Source organism: Trichoderma harzianum, assembly GCF_003025095.1.
Source record: "Trichoderma harzianum CBS 226.95 unplaced genomic scaffold M431scaffold_3, whole genome shotgun sequence".
Taxonomy (NCBI): domain Eukaryota; kingdom Fungi; phylum Ascomycota; class Sordariomycetes; order Hypocreales; family Hypocreaceae; genus Trichoderma; species Trichoderma harzianum.
In genome coordinates, this window is record NW_020209251.1 from 135,339 (window position 1) to 163,286 (window position 27,948).

At 52.1% G+C, this 27,948-nt stretch overlaps 11 protein-coding genes across 11 annotated transcripts; 5 read left to right on the top strand and 6 right to left on the bottom strand.

Moving 5' to 3' along the window:
- Window positions 1–19: 19 nt before the first annotated feature.
- On the bottom strand, window positions 20–2,875 carry M431DRAFT_135828 (hypothetical protein). The gene is made up of 3 exons (XM_024912541.1): window positions 2,486–2,875; window positions 1,584–2,413; window positions 20–1,516 (listed from the first exon to the last, which is right to left on the bottom strand). The coding sequence occupies exons 1-3, from the start codon at window positions 2,622–2,624 to the stop codon at window positions 464–466; spliced, it is 2,022 nt and encodes a 673-aa protein (XP_024776975.1). The 5' UTR covers window positions 2,625–2,875; the 3' UTR covers window positions 20–463.
- A 270-nt stretch (window positions 2,876–3,145) lies between these two features.
- Window positions 3,146–3,999, top strand: M431DRAFT_2439 (hypothetical protein; the record flags this gene model as incomplete). Its single annotated transcript, XM_024913734.1, has 2 exons — window positions 3,146–3,424; window positions 3,484–3,999. 2 exons carry the CDS (start codon window positions 3,146–3,148, stop codon window positions 3,997–3,999), a joined length of 795 nt encoding a protein of 264 aa, XP_024776976.1.
- A 230-nt stretch (window positions 4,000–4,229) lies between these two features.
- Window positions 4,230–5,305, bottom strand: M431DRAFT_78436 (hypothetical protein; the record flags this gene model as incomplete). Its single annotated transcript, XM_024922694.1, has 2 exons — window positions 4,230–4,478; window positions 4,517–5,305. The coding sequence occupies 2 exons, from the start codon at window positions 5,303–5,305 to the stop codon at window positions 4,230–4,232; spliced, it is 1,038 nt and encodes a 345-aa protein (XP_024776977.1).
- Window positions 5,306–5,954: 649 nt separating this feature from the next.
- M431DRAFT_491529 (glycosyltransferase family 4 protein) lies at window positions 5,955–7,736 on the top strand (the record flags this gene model as incomplete). Its single annotated transcript, XM_024916914.1, has 4 exons — window positions 5,955–6,223; window positions 6,311–6,446; window positions 6,506–7,493; window positions 7,555–7,736. The coding sequence occupies 4 exons, from the start codon at window positions 5,955–5,957 to the stop codon at window positions 7,734–7,736; spliced, it is 1,575 nt and encodes a 524-aa protein (XP_024776978.1).
- On the bottom strand, window positions 7,715–10,305 carry M431DRAFT_135839 (hypothetical protein). The gene is made up of 7 exons (XM_024912542.1): window positions 9,973–10,305; window positions 9,556–9,880; window positions 9,397–9,498; window positions 9,283–9,331; window positions 9,164–9,219; window positions 8,562–9,102; window positions 7,715–8,506 (listed from the first exon to the last, which is right to left on the bottom strand). Exons 1-7 carry the CDS (start codon window positions 10,177–10,179, stop codon window positions 8,038–8,040), a joined length of 1,749 nt encoding a protein of 582 aa, XP_024776979.1. The 5' UTR covers window positions 10,180–10,305; the 3' UTR covers window positions 7,715–8,037.
- Window positions 10,306–11,406: 1,101 nt separating this feature from the next.
- M431DRAFT_78468 (hypothetical protein) lies at window positions 11,407–13,086 on the top strand (the record flags this gene model as incomplete). Its single annotated transcript, XM_024922701.1, has 1 exon — window positions 11,407–13,086. One exon carries the CDS (start codon window positions 11,407–11,409, stop codon window positions 13,084–13,086), a length of 1,680 nt encoding a protein of 559 aa, XP_024776980.1.
- A 267-nt stretch (window positions 13,087–13,353) lies between these two features.
- On the bottom strand, window positions 13,354–15,822 carry M431DRAFT_528291 (hypothetical protein; the record flags this gene model as incomplete). Its single annotated transcript, XM_024920733.1, has 2 exons — window positions 14,790–15,822; window positions 13,354–14,709 (listed from the first exon to the last, which is right to left on the bottom strand). The coding sequence occupies exons 1-2, from the start codon at window positions 15,537–15,539 to the stop codon at window positions 13,354–13,356; spliced, it is 2,106 nt and encodes a 701-aa protein (XP_024776981.1). The 5' UTR covers window positions 15,540–15,822.
- A 1,654-nt stretch (window positions 15,823–17,476) lies between these two features.
- M431DRAFT_77743 (hypothetical protein) lies at window positions 17,477–18,568 on the top strand (the record flags this gene model as incomplete). Its single annotated transcript, XM_024922610.1, has 1 exon — window positions 17,477–18,568. One exon carries the CDS (start codon window positions 17,477–17,479, stop codon window positions 18,566–18,568), a length of 1,092 nt encoding a protein of 363 aa, XP_024776982.1.
- Window positions 18,569–19,000: 432 nt separating this feature from the next.
- On the bottom strand, window positions 19,001–20,989 carry M431DRAFT_491535 (hypothetical protein; the record flags this gene model as incomplete). The annotated part of the gene is made up of 3 exons (XM_024916915.1): window positions 19,001–20,454; window positions 20,533–20,732; window positions 20,835–20,989. The coding sequence occupies 3 exons, from the start codon at window positions 20,987–20,989 to the stop codon at window positions 19,001–19,003; spliced, it is 1,809 nt and encodes a 602-aa protein (XP_024776983.1).
- Window positions 20,990–22,072: 1,083 nt separating this feature from the next.
- M431DRAFT_108601 (hypothetical protein) lies at window positions 22,073–24,082 on the top strand. The gene is made up of 6 exons (XM_024911685.1): window positions 22,073–22,296; window positions 22,424–22,446; window positions 22,520–22,797; window positions 22,854–22,940; window positions 23,015–23,848; window positions 23,913–24,082. Exons 1-6 carry the CDS (start codon window positions 22,262–22,264, stop codon window positions 23,976–23,978), a joined length of 1,323 nt encoding a protein of 440 aa, XP_024776984.1. The 5' UTR covers window positions 22,073–22,261; the 3' UTR covers window positions 23,979–24,082.
- Window positions 24,083–24,576: 494 nt separating this feature from the next.
- Window positions 24,577–25,715, bottom strand: M431DRAFT_77454 (hypothetical protein; the record flags this gene model as incomplete). Its single annotated transcript, XM_024922578.1, has 2 exons — window positions 24,577–25,577; window positions 25,655–25,715. The coding sequence occupies 2 exons, from the start codon at window positions 25,713–25,715 to the stop codon at window positions 24,577–24,579; spliced, it is 1,062 nt and encodes a 353-aa protein (XP_024776985.1).
- Between the last annotated feature and the right edge of the window lie 2,233 nt (window positions 25,716–27,948).

Sequence of the window (27,948 nt, forward strand, 5' to 3'; positions counted from 1 at the left end):
ATGATGTACATGTACTAGGCGACCAGGCATTTAGCGCGTGTAATGCAAGGTACGCGGGACCTGCTCCGCTAAGCGTGGATACCTTCGCCCAGCTTTGCTGGGTTCCCAACGCGTGACTTTGTGTGGCTGAGACTCTGTGCCGGTCCCTGCAGCAGAGTATTGGGCTTGGCTAGCACTTTGCCTTATGCAGCCGTATAAAGGTTGACATTATTTGATATTATACTGCTGTTTTGTTTTGTTTCGATTGTTTGTTTCTTCCCTTGTTTCTTTGTTCCCTTGTTTCTTTACGGGCCAACATGCAGTTCAGGTATTTTAGTATTGTCAATTATAGTGAACCCTCAAACTCCGGTATCGTCTCATGCGATATGCGACATTCATAACCCCCAAGGAATTCCCAGTTCCAGTTCTTATAAGTACATTTTGCTCATCCAGCTCGTCCTCGTCTCACAAAGCCCTGCTTTCGCTATCGAACCTGCTCCATCTCCGGCTCCTTGAACTCTACCCGTTTGAACTCTACCCGCTTGAAGTCTGCTCGTGCGGGTTTCCTCTCTGCCCGATCTCCATTCGTCCTTGTCTCAATGGATTTTTTGGGCTCGGGTGTCCTATCTCTCCGCTTGGTCGGCTGCTCTACTGGTTTTCCAATGGCTTCCTTTGCGATCCGCAAGTCGGTAGGCGTAAGCCTCAGATCAGTGCTGTAGGGCTCGAATTTGGAAATGACCTGCTCCAAGCCTGTCTTCAACGCCTCCACCACCTCGTCCACCTCGGGACACTCCTTTAATCCCCTTACGTCGGTCCAATGCAGAGGAAATTGTGCCTTCAACCCCTCCACTTTCTTGATGATTGATGCTAGGGTCCGGATTATACTGGGGACATCTCTGTGAACGTTGCCATACAAGTCCTCTGCCAAGCTGTGTACCGCCAATTGGCAGAGTGCAGTGGCTGCGTTGGCGTGCAAGGTTGGCTCGGCAAATGAACCGCCCAGGACTGCGGCGGCAAACTGCGTTCGGAAGCTTTGCCGGATTATATCGCCAATCCATCCAATTGATATCAGGCGAATGGCCACCTGTCTGGCTTGGTCCATTAAATGGTCAGGAGAGACTGCTTCTTGCTGTTCTTTGCTCAACACTCGGTCTTTGGCACTCTGCCAGGTTTTGCGAGCGATAGGGCTAAGCTCTGAAGCGGGTGTTGAGCCAGGGTTCCGTGCAAGTTTGTCCAGAGCTTTTTCAACCCCAGTCCGAAGGGTTGCTTGTCGGGACTGGCTGGCAAAAATAGTATCTTCCCTCAACGGAGCTGACGAGCGTTGCTTTTCTTCAATCTGTGCGGCTTCAGGAGCTGCATGTGCTGCTGGTTGTCCATAAGCATCAACATTTGACTCGATGCTTTTTAGAGTCTCCATGCAGATTGTGTATATCTGAGACCACATGGGGCCACCCTGGCGGTCGATATCGTTGAAAATACTTTGCCTCCGGGGTCCATAGTTTTGAGCTGTGAGGGCCAATTCCCACATGGCAAAGGACTGTTATGATTCTACTTGTCAGCATTCAAACATTATACATGATATTAACCCGATTTCGTATCCTTACCTTGATGGAGAGCTTCTTGCTCTTAAGGCCATTAAGAAGACTGCCATTGGGGTCCTTGGAATCAGAAGTCAAGGGATTGTCGTTCTTCAGAGGCTTCTTAACCATGAAAATTGAGAAAGCCCTGTTACCGGCCGCCCACAAAAATCCAACACCAACTCCTGCCAAAACACAGCGAGCCAAGAGGTAGATATCCGAGGGCCAGGACGATGGAAGCATGTTAGTCCTGGGCAGGTTGTAGAACGGACGGAGGAATGTCAAAGTCCACGACCAAGCAAACGACCTCAGGAAGAAGAAGTAAAGGATGAGTGTCGCAGGTATAGACATGAGTGCCAGCTTGAAGCATTCAGCTAAGGCCATGGGCAGCTCTTCCAGAACAGCTTGAAGGGATCCTGATATGATACCCGTGTTCTTTTGCTCCACCGCAGGCTTCCGTTCAAGCGCGCCGAGATCCAGACGGTCGGTATCATGTCTGTAATGCTCAACAGTCTGAATGAGCGCAAACGTGATCATGTAGCAGGCCAAGAAGACAGGTCGCTCGTTTAGCCTGGCGCGGTCGCCACTAAAGTAGTTGATCCAATGAAGGTTTGAATCCTCATCTGTCGTTCCTAGATAGATGGCGCAGTAGAGCAGACTCGAAGTACCGTACCAAAAGGCTGTCTCGTAGGTTCGGGGACTGAGAAGTGCAGATGCCAAGCTATGCAGGCCTGAGCTTGTCGTCTTGATGCCCACGTGGTAGAATGCGATTCGGAGAACGAGAATGGTGAGACCGCACGCGAACAGTAGCAGCGTTCGAAAGCCTGCCGGGCCGAGAGGGAACCATGACCAAAAATCTGTATCATTCCATTCCGCCCTTGGTTAGAGAAAGGTAGTTATAGGACTGAGAAGAGGGATTGGTTTCTCACAGGAGTCCCAGCTGCTCAGTAAGATCGATTGGAGGTACGACACGGCCAACAACAGACTAGCTGTGGAGGAGAAGCGTCGATGCAACGCAGGCTGCAGAGTGTCCTTATAGGGGGCTCGCCGCGTTTGTGTGCCCGCCATGGTCGCGGCGCATTCCCTCGGAGAAATGGAACGTCGGGTCGAGAAAGGACGCTGGACGAGATGGGATATCAATGCGTGGGTGGACGAGATGTAATGAACGGAGTAAATAAAAGAAAAATCACCGGCTAAGCAACCATGAAGCTGTGCAGAGCTGCGCTAGACGCGCCAAGCCTGAGTCTATCTGTACGCATCACGTGGCGATAAGCAAAGGTGGAATGGGTGGCGTCGCCTCTGATTGGCGCGCCATCGCCCAAGTGACTTGCATGCATGTCGTAACTCGGCCGTCGCAACAGGTTACGTAGAGCCCCATCGTCCCAGCGGGTTTCATTCATCTTCCATTTTGCATCCCGAACGGCTCGTCTTGGCCATCTTTGTTGCTCGCAAGCGCTAGAATCGCATCGCATTTTGTCGGCTTCTATCCTTCTGCGGCGCTTATACACTATATACCAGCAATACGGACCATATTCCCCTATTCGCGTTTCCCGTTCCGTTTCTACTCCGCCCTGTGAACCGCCGCGACCATGGCATACGACCGACTCAACAGCCTCGAGGCCGGCCAGGGCGGCGCCGGCTACACTGACGACCCTGCGTTCCAAGACCTTCAGTACGAGCTGAAAAACAAGCTGCAGTCCCTGCTAAGCAATAACCGCAAACTTGCCAACGATGTCAACGTCTTGGGGACCAAGAAAGATACCCCTCGCTTGCGGGAGCGGGTTCACAATACAATGGAGAAGTCTCGGGAGATTTGCAAGGACATTGGCGATGGCGTGAAGAAGCTACAGACATGGGAGGACCTTACCGTACGTCTGCGCTTGCATCTTGCCATGCGAAATGATGATGAGCTGACTCGTATTGCTAGAAACAACAAAAGTACGAACAGACAAAGGTCTCGAGCGATTTTCAGACGGCCCTCCAGGAGTTCCAGGGTCTGCAGAGGAAGGCTCTGGAAAAAGAGCGCGCATCCATTACGGCAGCCCGAGAGGCGCAGGCATCAGAAATATCTGGCGCCGGGGGAGAGGAACAGCTACAACTGCAACAGCAGCAGCAACTATCGCAACTGGCCCCACAGGACGAGGTGGACTTCCAGGAAGCCTTGATCATCGAGCGAGAAGAGGAAATCCGAAACATTGAACAGGGCGTTGGCGACTTAAATGTGCTATTCAAGCAAGTGGCACAGATTGTTACCGAGCAGGGCCAGCAGCTCATTACCATTTCTGATACCGTTGAGAATATCCACGAAAGCACCCGCGGCGCTGACGTAGAGACTCGCCAAGCAGCTCGATACCAAAAGGCGGCGCGCAACAAGGGCTGCTGCTTGCTTCTTATCATGGCCGTCATTTTGACCATTGTTCTTCTGGCCATCTTTATTGGCTGAATGCGAGTTGCGCGAGACGATACACCGGGCTAATTAGTGATTTTGTTTCTACACGGAGTTTCCTCTTCTTTTCTTTGCCTTGTTCTTTTCTTTTGTCCAGGCGTGTTTTATGGCTGGTTTATACAATGTCCTGACCTCGTTTTTTCGAAGATGTATATAGGTAGGATTCGGATCACTTTGGGCAATTTTGGAATTTTACCTTGAGCGCGTTGAAATCAAAATTTTATTATCTATTCGGACCTGGCTGTTCCTTGGAATCTACCACTCCTCGTAGATATGGTAGTACTGCCGCCGGCTTCGGAGTAGATATTAAAGATGCCGGTGGTTTTTGTGGAAATAGTCTCCCTAGGATGGCCTCGTTGACATCGTTGAGGGCAAACGTCGATGCCCAGTATAAAAATATTGCGCTGGGTAGGTCGGCAAAAAGGATGGGGAAGAGGGGGACTAAAAGAAGTGTTCGGCCTACCGCCGTCCGAATCCTGGTAGCAGGTGTTTGTGGCATCTGAGGCGGACTGACACTCAGCAAGGCCCGAAGCTGGTCCTTTGACAGCCTCCCCCATGACGTCCGGGCAAGCAGTGCCGAGCAGATGATGGGAAGCGCATAATAAGGATCCATGGCGGTAAGATCTGTAAACCAGAGACAGCCGCCGTCCACCAGGGATTCATCAAGATAGCGGCGAGACATCTCTACGGCTGATGAAACAGCCTGGATATCTACCAGTCCGAATGAATGACTGAGCCATCCTGTGGGGGCACCGCAAAGGCGTCTCAGAGCTTCTGAGACGACAATAAAAGGTGCCATGCTCAGGAAAGGGGCAAATGACTTCCATCTCTGGACACCCCAGCTTTTATATATCCGTGCACGAGACCGCTCTGTCAAACCAGCCACCCGCAACCGCCAAAGTCGGGCTGCATCTTCACCTTGGCCCTGCGGCACAGTCGCCGCATGTCGGGAGCTCCAGGCTGTGACAAGAGGTGTCAATTTGTTTCTGGTGGCCACAAGGCGTCTGGTGTAGTACTGAATTGGAAGTCGAAATGAAAAGTTGACGCCGACAGCTACGAGGGGAATAGAGATGAACCAGGGCAGCCCGGCATGGTGGATGAAGGTGATACTGTCAGCTGTCCAGAGGACGGCATCTCCTACGGCGCTCAGGTGAAAGTTGCGATGTCCTGGAACTGAACTGGTTTTGCTTCGGATTGCAGGAAAGGGTGTTTGAATTAGATGTGAAGGTGAAGGTGAAGGCGAAAGCGAAGCCCTGCTACCACGAGCTGCGAGGCCCTTGACTGATTTGCTGAAGAAAGCCATGGCCGGTCATAGCTTTGAAGCCGATGGGGGGTGAGAACGTGACCCGAATTGCCCAGAATCAGATCAGTCCAAGGCTGTGCACAATACAAGTGATTGATTAATAAGTTGTGATCCAGCACATGGACAGTTTCAGTCTAATATAATAAAGAGTCGTCATGAGAACAAAGACCGAAGCGTGATAAAGTCCCGTGAGTGGGTCTCGAAGAAATCCATTCAGCGCTCAAGCCACAGTTGCCTGAAGCTGGCGCCACAGGATTGCTCGACAGTGGCTTCATAGTGGTCCCAAACTGGAGCCAGTGCCTGGGACAAGCTGTCAATAATGCAGGCCTACCTACTAGGTAGCAAGTCATACAGGCAGATTCCCCCACATGCTTGCTTCCCTTCTGCACCTCTCACTCTGACTCCCATTCTCTCTCTTCCATTGCCTCTGTCTCTGGCAATGCCACCTGCTGTCGCGTTAAGGCGTGTGGCATTGCGGTCATTTAAATAACCAGAAATCAGCAGCTCGACCGGAAAACCCCCCCAAACCAGGCATCGCCAATATCAAAGCGAGGGTGAGTTTCCCGGCCTGCCCATGGCGGACAAGTGCTCGGCAGAGGCGGCGACATGCAGCCAGCCGTCTTCTGCTCTCGGGCTGAATTCCTCCTCAATGGCCATCTTTGTGACTTTTGTGGCAACCTCGCCGTTGATTCTGCTCTTCGTTTTCCCCCTCATCGCCTCTGGCATCGGATGGATATTGCGAGTCAAGACAGATGGCACACGAAAGCACCTGGTCAGCTTGATGGACGAAGAACACAAGAAATACTTGCAACAACGCCCAGAGTCAGGCAGCACAACTAATGATTCACTGGATGCAAACGGCAACCTCAAGGCCTCCAAAGACTGGGACGGAGTAGTTGGCTTCTTCCACCCCTTCTGGTATGATTCTCTCCAAGTGGCCGCGGCCCCTCCCTTGCTGCCGTCCCTCCGATGACTCCCCATTGCATTTCATTAACACCGCGTCAGCAATGCTGGAGGTGGCGGAGAGCGAGTTCTGTGGGCTGCCATTCGTGCGACACAAGATCGATGGCCGAGAGCCAAGTGCTTTGTGTATACCGGAGATCGCACCCTAACCAAAGGTGCGGTTCTAAACCGAATCAAGGTGAGAATCTAACATTAAGATCAGACGCAGAGAGCCAATCTTATTAAACTGAAATGTAGACCCGATTCAATATCGAGCTCCACGCCCCGACTGTCCAATTCCTCGACCTCTCCAAGACACGCTGGGTTCTTGCGTCAAGGTGGCCAGTCTTTACGCTCCTGGGACAGTCTTTGGGTTCGATAGTACTCGCCTGGGACGCCTTCTCCCTGCTGGTGCCCGATGTTTTTATTGATACCATGGGTTACGCATTTGCGCTCAGTCTCTCGAAGCTCTTATTCCGGAGTGTGCCCACTGGTGCCTATGTACACTATCCGACAATCTCTACCGATATGCTGGAATCTCTAGATCCTACATCTGCTGTGGGCTCCCAGGGAGTCAATGCTGGCCGGGGCACCGGAGCCAAGGGGACCGTGAAGAAGGCATATTGGCATTTGTTTGCTCTTCTCTACTCGATTGTTGGATCTTCCATCGACGTTGTCATGACGAATTCTACATGGACCCAGGGTCATGTAAAGAGCTTGTGGGGTCCATACCGTCGAGGAAAGGACCGAGAGAACCCAATTGCTGTTGTATATCCCCCGGTGGCCGTCAGCGAATTTGAGAAGGAGGTCGACGTTTCCGCGGAGAGCGAGAAGAAGCGAGAGCCGATTCTCATCTACATTGCGCAGTTTCGCCCTGAAAAGAACCACCCCCTTGTTCTCCAGTCTTTCGCTGATTTTGTCAAGACGAAGACGGAAGCTGCAGAAAAAGCAAAACTGGTTCTGATTGGAAGCGTCCGAGATGACTCGGATTCCAAGAGGGTCTATAAGCTGCGACTAATGGCGAATGAGCTCGGTATCAAGGATCGTGTTCTGTTTCATATCAATGCTTCCTGGGCAGAGATTCTTGACTGGTCGAGGAAAGCTTCTGTGGGCGTCAATGGAATGTGGAACGAGCACTTTGGAATCGGCGTCGTGGAGTACCAGGCCGCCGGGTTGATTTCCGTGGTCCACGATAGTGGTGGCCCCAAGCTGGACATTGTCACTGAAGTTGATGGCCAGCCAACGGGTAAGTCTAGAGAATAATGAACCTATGCACGGAGAACAGTTAACTGACGGGACAATTCTAGGCTTCCACGGATCAACTGCAGCCGAGTTTGCGGCAGGATACGAAGCAGCTCTTTCCCTTCCCGATCCCCTGGCGATGCGCCTCCGCGCGAGGAAATCAGCAAAGAGATTCTCCGAGGAAGTGTTTGAAGGCAAATGGCTGGCGCAGATGGACCGGCTGGTGGCACTTTGCAGAAGAAGGTGAAGAATAATCGTTTGGTTTCGTGTTTATTGCAGAATGCTAGGTATATAGAACTAGGAGATACCCCCTTTTCTTTTATTGATAGACTGGTTAGCGGAGGGTACATTTATAGATGTTGCTTGCTTTTGAGGCAAAGATTATGGAGACAGAACTCAAGAATAGAATAAAAAGCGGCAAGACGAGCATATTCAAGAAGAAAACCAAAATGTTTGCGCTAATGCTAATGGTATCACTGCAATGTCTAACCTCTATTCATTGACCCATACCCATACGCTTCCCTTTCACAAAACTCCATGCCCCCCTTCTACAGCGTGTATCCCGCGCTGTTCTTCTGTCTCGGCTCGCCCGCCGCCTCAAACACACCGTCGGTGAATCTCCTGACGGCCTGTACGGAACTCAAGCCCGGCCGAGCCCAAGTCACGTTGTGCCCTCTCTTCTCCAGTCCCAAAGCCACTTCATCGTCGAACATTTCTTCCAGCAGGACGGTATTCGGCATGAGCTGATCGTGAAGACGCGGTCGCTGCAGAGCACCCGCCAGAGTGGCGTCGTGGTCATCGAGGACGTGCCATAGGACCTGGGCCGTGGCGGAGATGATTCGGGAGCCGCCGGCGGCGCCGATGGCGGCGTAGAGGGTGCCGTTGGGGAAGGCGGCGATGATGGGGGTGATGGAGGAGAGGGGGCGTTTGCCGGGGCGGATGTAGTTTGCTACGGAGGGGGCGAAGCCGAATTCGTTGCTGACTCCCGGGATGGAGAAGTCGTTCATTTCATTGTTTCTAGACATGTCATGTCAGTGACGAATTCGTTTAACTTGATATCACGGAGACTTACAGGATGATGCCGGTTTTAGGCTCGACGATTTGGGCTCCAAAAAGGAGGTTGACAGTCGTCGTCAAGGAGACGGCCATGCCAGACTTGTCAGCAGCCACAATGTGCGAGGTGCCATGGTTCTCCGGCACGTAAAATTCCTCCGGGTTGTAGTACTTTGTAGGATGCGTCTGATTATCCCAGATCCTCTCGTGAATGGCATCAATGTTCTTCGGGTCAAGCATCTCCTTTTCAAAACCCTCCACATCGGCATCTACAAACTCTGGATCGCCGAGGCTGATTCGGGCGGCGTACGCGAAGCGCATGGCTTCGGTGAGGCGATGGCGGGATAGGTCCTGGTCAGACCAGTCTTCCGAGTCATAGCGCTCCATGATTTTGAGGATCTGGAGACTGACGGCGCCGCCGGCGGGGGAACCGATGCCATGGAGAGTGAGGCCGCGATAAGTCACATTGTGAACGGGACGGATGACGACGTTGTAATTCGCCATGTCGTCGAGAGTCATTGTCCCGCCGGTGCGTCGAACATAGTCGACAATGGTCTTTGCTATACGTGATGGATTAGTTATTAGAAGCTTTACAGCGGCACATGTCAGCTTGAGGCTTACCTAGTTCTCCGGAATAAAATATTTCAGAGCCATGCTTGGAAACCTTCTCAAGCGTGCTAGAAGAGAGGTAAGCATTCTATCCGAAGCTTAACGGTCCAAGGAACGAGTGGCTGGCTTACTCTGCGTAGCGTTTCCGCGTCATCCAGGCACCTTCTTTGACCAAATCCCCTAGAACAAATTAGTATACGTTTAGATCATCTCATCGAAAGACTAATCGGGTTTTCTATACGTACCATCAGGGGCAAAGTCTGCCGCCCAGTTGGGGTCCTTGGTGAGAAAAGTCCCTCCGTCCGCCTTGAACGTGCTACTCATGTACCGTACAAGATCGCTCGAAACTATCGCCACCAAATCAGCACACAACGTTAAAAATTTTCAGGGGGAGCAAAACTTACCTCGGAATCCATTGCGAGCCACATGGATGGCGCCCTGCATGACCGTCTTCCAGGGGAGGACGCCGTACTTTGTGTGCATGTACTCCAGCCCCTTGATCTCGCTGGGGACGCCGACAGCAAGTCCGCCGCGGATGCTTGCGCTTGCGTTGTTCTTGTACATGTCCTCAAAGGCCGCGGCTGGCGCAGCTTCTCTGAAGTCGATGGCTTCATACTCGCCGTTGGCATCGCGGACCACAGCAAAGCCTCCGCCGCCGATGCCTGAGTGATACATGCCAATAACGCCAACACAGAACGTCGTACCTACGAGGGCATCTATGGCATTTCCCTAAATGAGTAAACAAAAAGGTTAGTTTGCTGATGGTGATGATGGTCCGGGTGAGACATCTTCGCAAATCATAGTCTTAGCACGCGACATACCCCTCTAGCCAGCAAATCTCTGCCTATGGCGCTGCATTCTCTGCTCTCACTGGCAACGCCGCCGACATGTCCTGGTGTCTCTTTTTGGAAGATAATCTCCTGCTGTATAGCAGCCGCCTGGACGGTGATGGCATGGGGGAGCGTGATGGCCAGGAGCAGCGATCCCAGAAGCCGAGGGCCGCGAGCAGCCGGTGATTCTATCCACATCGTAAGTCAATAGGCCGCAAGAGATGAAAGCAGATAAGTGTATTATAAGAATACAAAAAAGAAAGTGAGTTGTCTTATTAGTAGAGACGATATTGTGAAAGATGGAGGGAAGAAGATGAAGGAAAGATAAGAAGAAAATTGGGGATGTTACTCACTCATGTTGGGAGTTTGTTGCACAAAGGAAAAGGATGGGTGGTCGGCGTCTGCTCCGGGACGTCGGCGTGCGCGTTTGCTACACTATGTACTAGTACCGTTTATTAATTATTAATGGAGAACCGACCGGACAAGTGATTCCAAGGATGATATTCATGAGACCCGGGGTATGTACATAATCGCCGGCAGGGCGTCTGTTATCTCCAGCAACAGATTCGTCGGATTGATTCGGACCACTTAATAAGCGCGGTGCGGCACGACTTACAAGAAACTGACTGGCGTTGTTGGTGCAACACGAAGACGCACCACGAGGTCTAAACCGGTGAAACAAATGACTAAACACGGTCCTGTGGTTGAAGACAGGAGTAACAGTAACCCGAGCCTCAGCTTACTATGTAGAAGAAAGCAGACACCGCCATAGTATTTTCGGATTCTCATTCCTGCAGAACCGGCCTCATCACCTCAACCAGCCCCAGAAGCACGAACTCACTCCCTTTTTTCCCCAAAAAAACGTTGGCTGCCACATGTGGACCGTCCGGCTCCGCATCTGCCAGTCAGCTGGATCCAAAGCCATGCTCTTCCGTTATTATGGCTTGCCAGTGCCCTCGTGACGCCCAAAAAGGCCCAGAAGTTAGTGCCAAAATAGGCTCGGAGTCCCCTGTGACCGCCTATCAGCCATGCCGCATGTCTTATCGCAGCGGCGGCCAATCAGAGACAGTGGATTGCAGCTCGTCTACCGTGTACGGAGCGCAGGGACTTCCATATCAAGTAACTTTTTTTGGCTGCATGGTTTTTTTTTCTTCGTAGACGTAAGGCAAAACTTTCTACAGAAATTCTGCGCTGTAGAGTGAAGCCATCGGTAGCGCATCGAAACGATACAAGGCAATTTTATAGCTCTGGGTCCATCCGAGTGCCTTGTGCTATCCGCCATTATTCAATTGCTACGGGGTTTCGGCATCGTCTATGAAAAACTTGATACGGCCCTTCTCATCGTATCCCACCATCGCCAGCCTTGTTTTCCAGCCTTGCCGACTAAGACCACCACCCGTCCGCTTTCTTCGTCCGTCGGCATTCATGGCGACCGCTCAAGCTTCTGCGGCTCCTTCAGCCCCTTCGGCTGTGCCCCAGACAAGCAGCAATGGCGCCAATGGCAACAGGCCCAAGCGGCCCAATCCCGGCGGCAACAATCGCAGCTGGAAGCAGAAGAAGACGAAGAGAGAAAAGAACATCACCGAAGGGTCTTCAGAGGAGGTCTTGCGATACGATATCGAAGCGCTGCTAGAGTCACGGAAATCCGAAGCTGATACCCCGGCCGACGGCGAAGCTACCGAGACGCAAGAAGACCTGCCCGCTGAAGGAACCGAGACCGAAGTCGAAGTCCTGGAGCTTTCCTCCACTGGCGATGGCCTCGGCATGAGGGCCGGCTCCAACCAGGTATACGTCGTGCCATTTACCGTGCCCGGCGACATCGCAAAAGTCAAGGTGTTCCGCCATCTGCGGCGCGAGAACCAGACCGTCGCCGACTTCATCTCCATCGTCAAGCCCTCCCCGCTGCGCGACGACTCCCGCATCCAGTGCAAGTACTTTGGCACCTGCGGCGGCTGCCAGTTCCAGATGCTCGACTACGCCGAGCAGCTCCGCCGCAAGCGCAGGATCGTCGACAAGGCCTTTCAGAACTTCGCCAACCTCCCCGCAGAGCTGGTGCCGTCCATCCTCGACACCATCGGCAGCCCGCTGCAGTACGGCTACCGCACGAAATTGACGCCTCACTTCGACGGGCCTCCCGGGTTTCGTCCGCACAAGAGGAACAAGGGCGGCCCCAAGCCTCAGTTCGAGAGCTGTCCCGACATTGGCTTCATGCGCAAGGGCCAGCGCAAGGTCATGGATATTGAGGACTGCCCCATCGGCACCGACGTCGTCCGGCTGGGCATGAAGCGCGAGCGGGAGAGGATGCAGAAGGAGTTTGGCGAGTACCAGCGAGGCGCGACGATTCTCCTGCGAGAAAACACTCAGCGCCATCCCATCGACGCTGCTGGCGATGACGCCGCCCCCGCCGCGGACAACTTGCTCCCTTACACCGTCCGCAACGACAGCGAGTTTGGCATCGACATCAAGACATGTGAGACAGACTCCAAGGCCACCACGCACGAATACATCCGAGACCACCACTTCACAAACCCCGCGGGCTCCTTTTTCCAAAACAACAACTCCATCCTGCCCGTCTTCACAGACTACATCAAGCAGCACGTCCTGCCCCCGTCATCATCATCCTCCTCCTCGTCCGACATCAAGTACCTCATCGACGCCTACTCCGGCTCCGGCCTCTTCACAATCACCCTCGCCTCCGTCTTCCAACACTCCACCGGCATCGACATCGCCGCCGACTCCATCGCCTCCGCGCGCCAAAACGCCGCCCTCAACGGCCTCGGCGAGGACCGCTGCAAGTTCATCGCCGCCGACGCCGGCGAGCTCTTCAAGAGCGTCACATACGACCCGGAGGAGACGACTGTCATCCTCGACCCCCCGCGCAAGGGCTGCGACGCGGACTTCCTCGGCCAGCTGCGCCGCTTCGGGCCTAGGAGGGTCGTTTATGTTAGTTGTAACGTGCATACTCAGGCGCGGGACGTCGGTGTTTTGGTTAGGGGCGAGGGGGAGGGTAAGAGGTATGAGATTGAGAGTTTGAGGGGGTTTGATTTCTTTCCCCAGACGGGTCATGTTGAAGGCGTTGCTGTTTTGAACAGAGTAGACAATTAGGGATTTTTATAGAAAGGATATGACAAAAGTTTTCTTATTCGGCTCATTCATTTCTATTCAACTTAATGATGCATTTTGTTGCAGTATGAATGTAGACATGGTCATGCTGAATTTATATATATAAGAGAAAGAGAGAGAACCCGAGGGTCTCTCAATGCCCAACTTGATTCAAATAATAATGCCTATAAAAGCTATCAAATGCAATTCAACTAACAGGAGAAATAAACAGAACAACGAGAGATACGAAAGACGCTCCCCCTATGCACACTACTCCTGTCCTAAAAGCGCCTTCAACGTCCCAACCGTAAGCTGCAGAACCTCCGGCCTCCTAGTCAACTTAAGAGATTGCTTCAACGCCTCGATTCCATCCGCCTCCTTGACCTTTTCCCTTGCGAGCTGGCAAACTTCCACATCTCCCGCGACCATGTTGTACAGCGTAACCACGCCTCTATGCCGCAGCCCTTCGTCCTCGTCTGTGCACATCCCTAGAATGACCTTGATGCCTCCCTCTCTTTGCAATACTAGCTTCGCCACGCTCTCGTAGCCTGTCAAGGAAGCCAGAGCACCACCTGCTGCGCTGCGCGTGCCTGCATCTTCGGCGTCTGCTAATGCTAGGAGAATGTGGATTCGGTTCTTGGCTTGTGGGTTGCCATCTGCGTAAAGTGCTATGCCTTCTGGTGCTTGCATAAGGTTACAAACCAGCTCAACTGCTGCTTGAGACACGCGGTCATTGGAAGACAGCATCTGCTCCTCGATTTGACCCCATGCGATACTTATAATGGAACGAGGAATCTCCTCGTCCTCCATCGAAGCCAAGTTTGTAAGTGCCATGAGCCCCTCAAAGGTTGGAAGCAAGTCTCGTCTGTCAGCCGCGGGATCAGGGGGGAGAACAGAGGCTAGGGGTCGTATAGCAGCAATGGCTGAGCTGGAACGATTGCCACCGAATACAAGAGTAGGATTAGTGCTGATGAGGATGCGAGCAATTGCCTGGGCGGCCATGCGACGACCCGTCGCTTCGGTTTCTGGAAGAGCCGTCCATGCGGCCAATAGCATGCTAAGGGCTCCCTGCTGAGCCAAGGGGCCTCGAAGTGCCTTTGTCATTGCGAATGAGTGAATGATGGATATAATAATGGTTATTGATGCTGGAGATCCGTTTTTGCTGTGTGTAACGAGAACAGGAGTGAGGCCGACATCAAAGACAGCCTTGCACCTCTTGGAGACGTGATCATCGTCATCCAGGGCGTCTGGGGGGGCCAACTTGCCGGCCGCGTCCGCATAAGCCTTGAGTTGAGACATCTTCTTCTCCTCTTCAGTAAGAGAAGGTCGATATCGGGTTAGGTTGAGAAAGATGCTGAGAGCTCCATAGGTCATTGGGGATCGGGGTGGTGCGTCCTTGAGCGTTTTGACGAGTTTCTTTAGTAGTTCGGGGTTGTTAATGATTGACTCCTTAATCTTTGGTTGAAGAGATGCATAGGCAAGGCCTTCTATAGAATGCTGTCTTCCGTGATCCTCGTCACGCAAAATCATCTTAGTGAACATGCCGGATAAATCTTCAATGCTCGTTACCGCTGTCTCGACCCTAGGTTGATTTGGATCCTTCGTCGCCGGGTTCGACGGCACGACCTTCATTCTGAGTCAGTCAGCCATACACAATCACAAGCTTTTGTTGTGCCAAAGGTGCAAAGATGGGGTCAATTTCTCACCCTGAGTTTGGCCAAAATGACGGCGGCCAGATGCTGAACCTGCTCGGAATGCTTCCTCATGTTAATGGAGCCGCCCTCGCTATGGACGTTGGGGTCCGCATTCATACTGCGAACCTCTCCATCTAGATCCTGGTCAACCACCTCCTCGAGCCACTCGACGCAGTACTTTTGTATGGCCTCTCGACACGCAGAGTTCATGCAAGAAGCGTTGAGCATTTCCAAGCACGCAGTCTCCACCTTTCTGCTCTTCCACTTCCTCCTCATCAGGGGGCCCAGTGAAACGAGAAATCCTTCATTGAGAAACAGCTCGGCGGAGAGATCCGGAACAATGGGGAAGATGGCCGCCGCAACGCAAAAGGCCACGATGTAGTCATCGTATGTGCCTCTCTTGACTCGATCAAAGAAAAAAGCAGACAAATTCTTGGAGCCTTGCTCGTCGGCAGCCCTCAGGTAGGCCGATGTCGTCAGAGTAGCGTGGCCGCGGACAATCTCGGGCTGGCGCATGTCCAGATAGCACAGAATGGTGTCGACGCAATCGCTATCGATGAGCTTGCAGATGGACTTGTGCTCCTTGTTCTTCTGCTGGGCATTGGCGTCATCGTTGAGCAGCTTGGTCAGCGCGTCCAGATCTCTAACGGTCTCTTCATCCTCCTGGCCGCCTTCCATGAGACGCGCAAAGATGAGCAGCGTCTGGTCCTCCAGAGACGCGGCCGGGCCCGAGCTTTGAAGCGTCTGAGCCACAGTCGCCATGTTTGAGATGATCTGTTTCAGGTCTTGTCTGTGTCTGTGTCTGTGTCTGGGATAGGGTCAAATCAAAGCTAGGCTCCGGCTTGGGCATGCATTTATCGTCTAATGTCAATGCTCCTTGGAGTGGGATGTATGGATGAAGGTCAACTAGATGTTTGAATAAGGAAGAAACAAGTTGGAGAATGGAGAATGGATCGACTCTATCGAAACGTCACAGGCCACAAGCTGTTCCCCCGGAGAAAAAGATAAGATACGCAGGTTTAGCTGATAAAAATGAAGCTCCAAGGGCTCTGCTCTGTCCCACTCCCGATAGTCGATGCTTCAACCCCACCTACTGGCGTCACCGTTTGTGTTAGCGACCTGGTTGGCGCAATATTCTCCCGCCATGCAGCCAGTGATGTCGCCGGAAATGTCACGCTGGCGCACGTTAATTTTGGGTTCCAGGGCTGCAATTGGCCTATTATCGAGCATCTTCTACGAGTAACGGAGCTGCACAGGGAACTCGATTCGTCACTAATTCAATCGAGGTCAGGGTCCCAAGCCGAGGTCAGAAAAAGCGAGACAGTAAAAAGAATAAGTGCATACATTCAACAATATAAGCACCTAGGTAGTTAGTCTATTAAACTAACATAGTACGAAAATAATACTAAGTAGTAGATAAATATAAATATAATAGCGGTTGCTAAAGAAATATAGATATAGTATCAGTTACTAAAGAAGTATAAATATAATAGCAGTTACTAGAGAAATGTAGATGTAGTACTCCGTAGCAGATGCTTAAAGAGTTAGGATTTGAAGGCGTAATATTTGAGGCGCGTGTGTTCGTAATCTTTTCAGTCTCGGTTTTTCTGTCCCCCGCTTGTCTAGGTGCAGCTTCGTCATTCTTCGACTTGAGCATTCCAGCGTTCAGTGTCTCTTCTTCCGGCACTCCAATTTCTTTATTACTTTTTCTTCTTTCAGCTGTTAATCTTCCGGTACTTCTTCATCCCTCAGCACTTCATCTAATATGTACTGGCCCCAAGCAACTATGGCACTTATTCCTTTAGGCAGCGTCAGCGTAAAGTCGCCTTTGCGAGCCCAAACGGGCACATCCGACCCAAACTCCGATTCCCAGTAGAACTCGACTTGTTCGCAGGCGTTAAAATGAATTACCCGATCCCTGTCATTATCCGGGATAATGGAATAAAAAGACGGCTTCTTGAGATGCTTAAAGACCTCTTTAGGGATTTGCAGGCTTATAGCGGATTTCACCTACAGTACGAGCCAAGTACCTAAGCTTTAGCACATCTCCACACTGCATCATCACTGTCGTATTATAAGCTCACCAGTCTGGCAATTGGATCTCCGTCTCCTGCTTCCGCCATTTCCACTATTTTAACAATTGGAAGAGACTACAAGACAAGACTGCAAACTGTCTAATATATGCAAAGTGTTTATGTATACTGAAATATCCCATGGACGCCTTGCAAGAAACACCCTGATTAATATGCAGTCGTCCAGTCACGTGCCTTGGCGTTGTCTCTCGCCAAAAGCCGTGCCATCCCGGTCTAGGTCATTCTTTTTTTGGTCTCAAAGTCAGCCTTGTCAATGACGGACCTGCGTCTTGCAGCTGCTAGTTTCTAGCCTCACCCGAACATGCCATGAACATCCTTTTTGGCTCTGCTTGTTGAGCTCCAGCTGTTCCATCAAATTGCAATTCTCGTCTGTCAGCTCTAGAGACAATAACCGCGTCTCCATCTTCGCGTGTCTTTTTGCACATACTACCTCTTTCCATCTATTTCTTTTAGCCTTGGCCCAACGATTCCAACGAGACCATTCTTCCATTAACGAACCAAATTCGACATTCAAACGAGCTGAACCATTTCCTCCTCTCCCCCTCATCTTAAACAGGCCTCGTAGCTGTCTCCGTTAGCCTACGTCCAGCTCATCCACCCGTCATCATGGATGCCGTCGACGTCTCGGAGCACTACGAGGTCACCGCGGCCGACAACTCTCCCTCCCTCCTCTCCATCGTCCTCGACACAAACCCACGCGCCTGGGCCGCTCTCGACTCATCCCTCTCCCTCGCCCAGGCCATCTCCAACATTCTCGTCTTCGTCAATGCCCATCTGGCGTTTAGCAACACCAACCAGGTCGCCGTCATCGCCGCACACGTGAACCGCGCCGTATGGCTGTATCCCACTCCTCAGAGTCCATCAGCTACCACGGCAACAAAGGACCATTCAGGGGATGTTCAGATGCAGGATGTGCCAGCCGAGACGAATGCCCCTTCGAACTCGGCCAACAAGTACCCTCAGTTCGCGCAGATCGAGTCCTCCGTCTTCTCGTCCATCCAGACGCTCATGGCAGAGACCACCGTGCAAGACCTCGACCAGGTAACAACACAACTCTCCGGAGCCCTGACGCTCGCCCTCTGTCGCATCAACAAGGCCGCCCAGGCTCTAAGTTCATCAGACACCACCATCTCCAATGCCGCCCCCGTCAACTCCACCGCCCCTCCTCCCGTCAAAGGCCGAATCGTCGTCATCTCCGTCTCTGACTCCGAACCCTCCCAATACATCCCCACCATGAACGCCGTCTTTGCCGCCGCCCATAATCAGGTTGCCATTGACACCATTTCTCTTGCCGGAGACTCGACGTTCCTCCAACAGGCTTGCTTCAACACAAACGGCATCTTCCTTAAAGCCTCCAATCCCAAGGGTTTGCTGACCTACCTCATGTTTGGTCTGATCCCCGATACCGAGGCCCGTGGAGACCTCATCACACCGACTCACGATACGGTCGACTTCCGTACTGCTTGCTTTTGCCACGGCAAGGTCGTCGACACCGGCTTTGTCTGCTCAGTGTGTCTCAGCATATTCTGCGAACCACCAGAGAACGCCGAGTGTCTCACTTGCGGAACTGTGCTTGCTCTAGGTAATTACGGAGCGAAGCCTGCCGTTATGCCTCGGAAAAAGAAGAAGAAGAAGAAGATTACCAACGGTAGCGGGCGTGAGGAGACGGGTAGTGCTACAGGGACGCCAAAACCATGAACAACTCATTTGAGGAGAGAGGAACAAGACATATTTGGTGATTACATAAAAAATGACTGTCTGCGAGTTCAAGCTGTAATGCAAGGTGGAAATTTCAGACAGTCTTGTATTGATGTCCGAGCTGGTGCAACAGTGAGGATCAGCCGAGGGCAGCTTGCAATAATAGCTTTGGGTAAAAGACATGGGAGTTCTGGAAACAAAAAGATGTCTATATAGGAATAGAGGGGGATAATCACTATGCGAATATCATACAAAGAGAGTACCAGGTACAAATATCAGGAGAGAAATGATGTACATGAAGATGGAGAGACAGACAGAGCGTAACGCCGCTGTGTACAGGTGCCAGCCAGCCTACTCTTGCAATTCCCTCCTCCAGTCTAGTAGAACCTGACATGCCAAGGAATAGAAGCTATTTCTTCCTTTACTAGCTCCTTAGTCCAGTCGAACTTTGCGCCCACCTTTTGCAATCTTAGCACCGTCGGGGAGTCGTGACATGACGCATCGCGGCTCTCTTTCCAGCCCACCCATGGATGCCAGGGCAAAGGAGTCTGTATTGTGGGCAAAGTATAGATAATAGCCGTTCCGGTTCTTCTTGACGGCCATGATACCGATGGCACCCGCGGAATGACAGTTTTTCACCCCGGGGTGATCCATAAAGTCCTTAGCTATAAAAGATTCCATAATGGCGTCTTCGTCATCGTCCTGGACGTCGATGCCGGCAGGACCGCGACGCGTCCCATGATAAAGACGCTCAGCACACCTCTGAGAAGCCATTGTAGTGGCCATATATTCACCCGTGCCGCTCGTTACAGCCGCAACGGTGAGATTATCGTTGTCATCTTCGGCGCAAGGCACAACGGCCGTCCCAATGCCAACTAGGGCGGCCGGTCCTAGGCGGCCCCGATGTTTCATTCCAATGCCGCCAGATGAGGATCCTGCTGCAATGTGGCCTCTATCATCAATTGCAATAGCACCAATAGTGTCCGTGACCGAATCCTCTTCAGAGCTACCAGACTGGAACTGGCGCTTTGCTGTTTGCGTGATTGAATCCTCGTTTTCATTTGATACGCTAAGCGGACGCTTAAGACCGCGAATACTTACGACAGCTTCATCCTCTTGATGAAATTGATCCTCGTCAGGGCTGTTCGAAACCTCATGGAGCTTGTCAAGATTCTTAGGGGGCTTCAAGCCATCGAAAGTCGCTCCTCCAGACTTTTGCGTCTGTTTGGCCTCATCTCGAGGGGAGCCAGTGCTCACACCGTTCCCGTGGCCACCTTGGTTGGTGTTTCTATGGTATCGTTTTGGGCGGTCGGGTGAAAGCATTGGGCTCATATCGCCCGTTAGAGCGGCAGATGTCTTTTGCATCAGCACACTGGATGTTGGTCGCATGAGGTTTCTCGGAGAATTCGTTGGGGTTGAAGCCAGAGCCCGAGCATATGTTGTCGAGTACGCTGGAGGTTCAGAGATGTTACTAGCATCGGGATTAGGCGTGCCAACACAAGGAGAATCCGGTTGTCCTTCGTTCCATGTGCCGGCCAGGATTGCTGCGGTATGATCCCGAGGAAAGCTTTTATGAGGATCTGTTACTGCCATTGTATCGTATTGACACGGAGCGCAGCTCATGTTGATCGGGCTAGCAGCAAACCCGCCTTTTGCATCTTTCGGCTTGACATCAGCTCTCTTCAGGTCCTCTTGCCATCGTAGAAAGCGGTCCCTGGAGTTTTTTGAAACGAGATACTCGTTGGTAAAGGTTGCCATGCCGTGTTCCTCAGCAAAGAGTCTTGCTCCTTCGCCAACAAGAGCGTTTGGGGGAACCCGGCGGAGGCTCAGGGGTTTGTTGCTCGTGTCCAAGATGAGCTTCGCCAATGAAATGGGGTTTCGGATGTCTATTAGAAGCAGTCTTGTTAGTTTGACATGATGGACGTCGTTTGTGTTGAGCTATGCAGACGGTACAATTGACTGACTTGGAACGGCTCCACAGGCACCGCTGCGTCCTAGATGGTCAACGATTGTTGCATCGCACTCGACGACGCCGTCAATGGATAAATTGGAGCCGTAGCCTGCATTCGTTATCTCTTTGTCCTCGAGGATGCGAAGAGCAACTTCGACGGCCTCGGTGGCAGTGGCACCAGCTTTTAAGAATTTCATGCCCATCTCGCAGGCCCTATCGGATGATGCATCGAGTTAGCACATAAGAGTGGAAATCAAAGGAGGAATTCGAGAGAAAGCTCGGAGAGAAACTTAAAGGAAGAAGGGGATGCCTTACGCCACGCATGCCTCAAGATGAACATGTTCGTTTTGATGACTATGAAAACCCGCTCCAGCATGGATAAAGATCGCCGGAACACTCTTGAGCTGTTTCTGACCGAAGCCGAGAACGCGATCGAGTGCACCATCAGTTCCGTATGTGTTGTCAGCCATCATGGAGGAAACTTCATGGTCACAGCCGCTGCTCATGCTTTGGGTGCGAAGTCTCGTATAGAAAGTATACGGAAGAGCTGTCCAGAAAGCTGTGAAAACAAGAAACAGTATTGATAATGGTGAAAAGGAGCGGAAGAAGGCGGGCTAGGACGCTCAGATCGGCCCCTCTGAGAGGGAACGGAGAGAGTAAGAGAGTAAAAGGGATAAAATCTAGGAAGTGTTGAAGTTTTTGGACTTTTTAGGTGCGTGCAGAGGAATTGCTCTCAGCACGAGGTAAAGCCACCGCCTTTTGTTCTGCCAGCCTACAGAGCGCAGTCGCTTTTCAACAGAGATAGCCGAGAATTTTTGCACTGAGCACGCACGCGGCAGGCGAAGAAAGATGGTACCGCGAACGTTCTGAACTCTCAAATGCTGGAGCTTTCTAAGTATCTGGATACACCGCGAATATGGCAGGCGGATTCAAGCAAGAGTGTCGATATCGAGCCAAAGCAGTCGTCTTAGACCGTCAGGAGGCCACAATAGGAGGCAGTGGCTTGAGAGAGCATTATGTGGTTGAGATTTCTGTAGGCGACGCCTTCCTTATATATCATGAGGAAGCTTGAGTTTGCTGAATGTATTTTTCCACCTGGCTTGTGTTGCTCCTCTGTAGATTCTCATAGCATGGTTCGGGTCTATTTATTTCGTGACCAAAAAGTGCATCTCAGCAAACAGTCCCGAGGTATACGAGTGTCAATCCGTATCTTGCATGAGAAGACATTAATTCACTGATGCAGAATGTAGCAGACAAACAGCCAATTAGGGAATCAAGCAGAAACTGCAGCGCTTCGGATTGCGTGGTCGAAACCAAAACTCCCAAACCGCAATGCCGTACAGAGCACCCAAGATATGTATCATGGTCCCAAAAAGCGAAGCTATTCGCAGCATGACGTCGGAAACTTTGAACGCTGGCAGCTCCCCACAAAACCCCCCTTAAGCACATAAACCCCGGCCGTGCGGTAGCTGGCGGGGCTGGTGAGATTCGTCAGAGCAACTGGAGCTGCTGTGGTTTAGCGGTCTCACTCACTAACAGCGTGCCTAGAATTAGCTGAGCATTGATCCTATGGAAGCTAAGGCACGTTACGTACGTGCCACTCCCATTCATCTCTCCCCACTTGTCCCTAGAGTCCAGCTGTCGACGCTCCATTGCTTCGCTCTCCCGACTGCAACTATCTCGACGCCTCACTGTCACGAGTCTGGGAGTTTCTGCCTGTGCTGCCAGCACCTTTTGCAATCATGGCGAACCAAACTCCCGCCGTTGTCATGGACAAGTAAGTCATGCTCCGCCCTCCTCCTCTCTCCTCTTGCCCCCCTCTCCTCTCCTCTCCCTAGACTATTCCACCGATTGTCTTCCGTGACAACAGCCTGGTTCAAGGTGCTAACTCGAGACTCTCACAGCGGCACGGGCTTCTCCAAGCTAGGTACCATCTCGCCGTTCCTCGTATCCCGTCTCCTGAATTGAACTCGACTGACATGGGCTCGTTCGCCTGCCAGGTTTTGCCGGAAATGATTCCCCTTCGTTCGTCTTCCCTACCGCCATTGCGACCAAGGCCGGAGCTGGTGGGGGTGCCGGAGGATCAGGATCGGGTCGTCCCTCCGTTGCCAACAAGCCCTCGTTCCTCACCGGAGGAGCTGGTCCCAGCGGCCACCTGAATTCAAAGCGCGGAACCGAGGACTTGGATTACTACATTGGCGATGAGGCCATTAGCGCCGCGGCCGGGCCCGGATATGGCCTCCACTATCCCATCCGCCACGGTCAGATTGAGAACTGGGTATGCGTCTCAGGAGCACAAGATTACAAGGAGAACATGGTCTAACGGGTATCTAGGATCACATGGAGCGCTTTTGGTCAAACTCCATCTTCAAGTATCTGCGAGTCGAGCCTGAAGACCACTACTTCCTCCTCACTGAGCCTGTACGTTTCCTACACACGACACTCACTCCGGCTGGAACGGAAGACCAAGAACCGAATTGCTAACGGTATGGTAGCCGCTGAACCCTCCCGAAAACCGAGAAAACACGGCCGAGATCTTCTTTGAGTCTTTCAACTGTGCCGGCATGTACATTGCCGTGCAGGCCGTCCTTGCCCTCGCGGCCTCGTGGACCTCATCCAAGGTCTCGGATCGATCGCTGACCGGTACCGTCATCGACTCTGGTGATGGTGTCACCCACGTCATCCCCGTGGCTGAAGGATATGTCATTGGGTCTTCGATCAAGTCGATTCCCGTTGCCGGTCGAGACATTACGTACTTTGTCCAGTCTCTTCTCCGAGACCGTGGCGAGCCCGATTCGTCCCTGAAGACAGCCCAGGAGATCAAGGAAGAGTACTGCTACGTCTGCCCCGACATTGTCAAGGAATTCGCCCGATACGACCGCGACCGCAGCCGCTTTGCCAAGCACGTAGTGACTCAGCCCGGTGGCCGCCAGGTTACTGTCGATGTCGGTTACGAACGTTTCCTGGCACCCGAGATCTTCTTCAACCCCGAGATCTACACGTCCGATTTCCTGACCCCGCTGCCCGTGGTTGTGGATGGCGTCATTCAGCAGTCCCCAATTGACGTTCGACGAGGTCTATACAAGAACATTGTGCTCTCTGGTGGAAGCACCCTGTACAAGGACTTTGGAAGACGATTGCAGCGAGATATCAAGCTGCTTGTGGACGCCAGAATCCAGGCTAGCGAGCAGCGCAGCGGCGGTGCCCGAAGCGGTGGACTCGACGTCCAGGTTATTACACACAAGAGACAGCGACACGGCCCCTGGTTTGGCGGCAGTCTGCTCGGTCAGACTCCCGAGTTCCGATCTTACTGCCACACCAAGGCGGAGGTACGTGACATAAATATTTTGTCCAATTATCTGTTAATGACATTGTGGCTAACCTTTGACTTAGTACCAAGAATACGGACCCAGCATTGTGCGAAGATTTGCTCTTCTTGGTGGCCCTGGCGGTTCATAGAGGGGTGTGTTATAAGCGGATTACGATATGGCGCGGGGTAGATACTAGGCAGATGATTTTTGTACTTGACAAAATATATACATTATATACACCTTGTGTTGCCTTTCTATTATGGTGATAAAATTGCGTGCTATTTATGTCGCTTTCTGTCATTTGGTGATTCATTGTAGGTTGTCAAGACTGTCATGGGGATTGAGTGACAAGTTGCAAGCTAATGAGGAGAGTGAGCTACGAAAGACGCTGCTAACAAGGTACCAAGGGACTAGCAGCCACTCCAGATCTGTTAGCCACACAATTGAAGAATCATCCAATTGAAGAAGATGATTCTTTTACACAGACGTCAAATAATTATATCATGTCTCATCAATTAACTCGTAAAAAAAAGCTCATCATAATCATACTTTACATCTCACAACGCTCCGCCATCCTGTATATCGAAACAGCCCATGCAACCGCCCATACTCGCACTAACCCACCCGCCTATATTCGCCCAGAATGATATCTAAACCAATCACTTTTGTTTTGCTTTTTTTCTTCATGTTTAAAAGGTTATGAATGGAGAAGAGCGTATTGTCGTGTACTGCTTGTTCTTGTCCACTTATTTCGTAGGGTCAACGACGATACGGCCGGCAATCTTGCCGTCGTGCATCAGAGTGTACACCTCCTGCAGCTGGCTCAGGCCAATGGTCTTGAAGGGCACTGTGATGAGGCCGCGGCGGAAGAAGTCGAGCGCCTCAGCAGTATCAGCACGGTTGCCGACGTAGCTGCCCTTGATGGTGATCATGCGGATGACGGTGTCGAAGACCGGGGCGCTGAGCTGAGCACCCGCAGGAAGACCGATGCAGACGAGGACGCCCTTGGAGCGGAGGTACTGGGTGGCCTGCTGGAAGGGCTTCTCCTGGGCGGCGACGAGGAGGGCGGCGTGGGGGCCCTCGCCGTCTCGTGTGGCGGCGCGGACGTCGGCGACGAGGTCCTTTGTCTTTGTGAAGTCGACAAAGGCGGAGGCGCCGAGCTTCATGCACAGGTCGCGCTTCTCGTCGCCGCCGTCGATGGCGATGGTGTGCAGGCCCATGGCCTTTGCGTACTGCAGGGCGATGCTGCCCAGGCCGCCACCGGCGCCGACGACGGCAATGGTCTGGCCGGGCCGGGTGTTTGACTCCTTGAGGCCCTTGTAGACGGTGATGCCAGCGCAGAGGATGGGGGCGACGGCCTCGAGGTCGCACTCCTTGGGGATGCGGGCGACGTGTGCGGCCTTTGCGATGGCGTACTCCTGAAAGGTTCCGTCGACGGTGTAGCCCGAGAGCAGGGCCTTGTGGCAGAGCGGCTCGTCGCCGTTCTGGCAGTAGGAGCAACTGAGGCACGAGCCGTTGAGCCACTTGATGCCGGCGTAGTCGCCAATCTCAATGTCCTTGACGAGCTCGCCACGAGCAACGACGACACCAGCACCTTCGTGGCCGCCGACGAGGGGCAGCTTGGTGTCGAGGGGCCAGTCGCCCATCATGGCGTGGAGATCGGTGTGGCAGACGCCAGAGTACTTGACGTTGACGAGGACCTCATCGGGACCAGGCTTCTGGACGGGGATCCTCTTGTAGACGACGGCTGGAGAGAGAGAATGTTAGCAAATGGATGAATGGATGAGGAGAAGGAATTGGAAGTTTGGAGGGGTGAAAGCGTACGTCCACCGGTCTTTTCGACGATCTGCGCCCACTGCTCAGAGGGGATATCGATGCTGCCCATGATGTATGATGGAGTTGGTATTGAGGTTGTAGTAAATGGAAAATAGGAATTGAGTCGAGATTGAATCTGTTTTCAAGGAGAAATGTGATGTTGAGAGGAGAGTCTGGAGAGACAAGCTATAGAGAATCCAGGAGACGAGCCGGCGCCTTTATACTCGTTTCTCCTTGAAGCCCTCAGCTACATCCCACGTACGGCAGTGATATCATGGCTGATAGGACGCATCCATCTCGTTCGTCGTTCGGCTGGACGGACCGAAGCCATGATTGGTGTGACGTTCGCCTGCACAGTGGCAATCCCATCAAAGCCCAGTGAAAATACCAAATCAACCAATGCTAGATTGCAGAAACAGAGCCGGCGTCGCACGCGTAGTCCGTCGAGGCTGGTGATTGATTTGAGCGCGGCGTCGGAGAAACTGAAGGGCTACAGGGGGGGGGCCATGCAGCATTAGAACAAGCTGCATACACTGGCCCCGCCGGCGCAGCAAATGTCATGCCATGGCGCATCATGCCATCAAACCATATCAGATGCATGCGGCATGCCACCTTGCGAAAAGCAAGCCACATCCTCATGTCCGCACAGTCGAATTGGCCGTGATTTGCGCCGTTGGCCCTTTTTTCGATAGGTTCTCTTTTGCGAATGATGTGTCCCCGCAGGCAAAAAGAACGCCCGGTCTCGTTTAAAGGCAGATCCTTGTTGCGAAGAGACCAGAAGCCCGTGTTCAATTGTTTGGTAGTCTGTTGTGTCGTCACACTGTTCCGGTTCCTCTTTTTTCATCGGGTTTTCAATTAATCTCTTTATTCAAATTGATAGAGTAAAGATTGTTATTTTACACAGTATCTCCAATTCTTACTGCATTGGGAAAGTACTGCATAGCCGTATAAGTCAGTATGATGCATTCTCAGTCCTGGTTTACTTCCATGCATCTATACGACTTTTACAATGTCACTCTGTACTAAAGTGGGCAGCAGTATACAATGTACCTCATGTAAGTTGACTCAGGTCAGTGTTGTATTCTCACAACAAACTCTTCAACTCCGATGCAGATCCCCATGCAATGAGCAACCAACAAAGATACGGAAATGAAGAAGGAAAGAAAGGTGTGCAGCGCTAGGTGCAACGGAATTCTTCAACAAGAGAAATCAAAGCGTTGGCCCTATCATTTCCCATTCTTCCTGCATACCCGGCGTCTCAAGCCGCTTCATCATACACAGCTAGCCAATGATGCCTAGATAGCTACACAAGGGGAAGCTATTCGTTGCTAAGGCTTTGACTTTACGCCAAGCCCAAGCTGTGTTCTTTTCTTCCCACTGTGAACAGCCACCGATGCATCCAACATCTAGTTACGTACAAACTACAGCCAGATAAAATGCTGAGCGGCACTCACGGGCAAAAGTGGGCTCCACGCCACGATGTTTCGAAGGGCGGAAGGGAGGGGAGGGGGGAATCTATCTAGATGCAGAGTAGCGTCGTGGAATCCGGGGATGGTTGGGAAGAGGAGGAGGAGAGCAAGGCCTCGAATCTCCGAGTGTCACGATAGGCGTGGGGTTTGACGGCTTACGTTGCAGGTATGGGGGTTTGACGGGGATAGAGTCAGTGCTGTATTTGCTTACCATGCAGCTTCGATGCTTGTCCTTGTGACCGGTTTCTGGGGATGGGAGTTGTGATGCCAGCAAGATGTTCCAAGGAAGACTATATGTGATTCAACTAACATACAAGCATACCAACAGAGAAACCTCATGAGTGAGAACAAGATAGTCAATAGCAAACTAACTAGTAGGATCAAGCTACAATCCTAATCAAAGATACTCAAGCTACACTCCCAAAGATAGATCCGAGGCTTGCTTCATTTCACCAGCTCCAAGCCCCAGATCAGATCCCATGACAAGCCAGCCAGCTCGGTATAACTCTCCCGAAGCCGTCGTACAAACCCCCCACAAACCCCCTCCTCTTCCCCAGAAAAACCAACCTATCCAGATCAAAAAAAGAACAGCTGCCTAGCCACCAGATCCTTCCAATCCCATTCCCAGCAATACATCCCAGCAAACAAGCCGTCAATGCTTCAGGTCTCCCCGTTCCGCCGATGGATGCGGGACCTGATAAGCTCTTCGCTCGAACGGATCTCTATCTAATCCAGCCTACTTGTACTTCCCGGGAGGGCTTTCCCGGGCCACTATTCCCCTCTTGTTGTTAGCTCTATTTCCCTATTTTTCTCTTCTTCCCTTGTGTATGGATG

What these genes read in the sequence shown, in the direction of transcription:
- M431DRAFT_135828 (XM_024912541.1), bottom strand. Translation starts at nt 2,624, where the DNA reads ATGGCGGGCACACAAACGCGGCGAGCCCCCTATAAGGACACTCTGCAG. An exon ending in ACTGAGCAGCTGGGACTCCT is followed by an intron (nt 2,414 to 2,485) that starts GTGAGAAACCAA and finishes GGAATGATACAG; the next exon opens with ATTTTTGGTCATGGTTCCCT. An exon ending in GCAAGAAGCTCTCCATCAAG is followed by an intron (nt 1,517 to 1,583) that starts GTAAGGATACGA and finishes GAATCATAACAG; the next exon opens with TCCTTTGCCATGTGGGAATT.
- M431DRAFT_108601 (XM_024911685.1), top strand. Translation starts at nt 22,262, where the DNA reads ATGGCGAACCAAACTCCCGCCGTTGTCATGGACAA. An exon ending in ACTTCCTCCTCACTGAGCCT is followed by an intron (nt 22,941 to 23,014) that starts GTACGTTTCCTA and finishes ACGGTATGGTAG; the next exon opens with CCGCTGAACCCTCCCGAAAA. An exon ending in ACTGCCACACCAAGGCGGAG is followed by an intron (nt 23,849 to 23,912) that starts GTACGTGACATA and finishes CCTTTGACTTAG; the next exon opens with TACCAAGAATACGGACCCAG.
- M431DRAFT_135839 (XM_024912542.1), bottom strand. Translation starts at nt 10,179, where the DNA reads ATGTGGATAGAATCACCGGCTGCTCGCGGCCCTCGGCTTCTGGGATCG. An exon ending in ATTTTATTCCGGAGAACTAG is followed by an intron (nt 9,103 to 9,163) that starts GTAAGCCTCAAG and finishes CATCACGTATAG; the next exon opens with CAAAGACCATTGTCGACTAT. An exon ending in CCTAAAACCGGCATCATCCT is followed by an intron (nt 8,507 to 8,561) that starts GTAAGTCTCCGT and finishes TGACATGTCTAG; the next exon opens with AAACAATGAAATGAACGACT.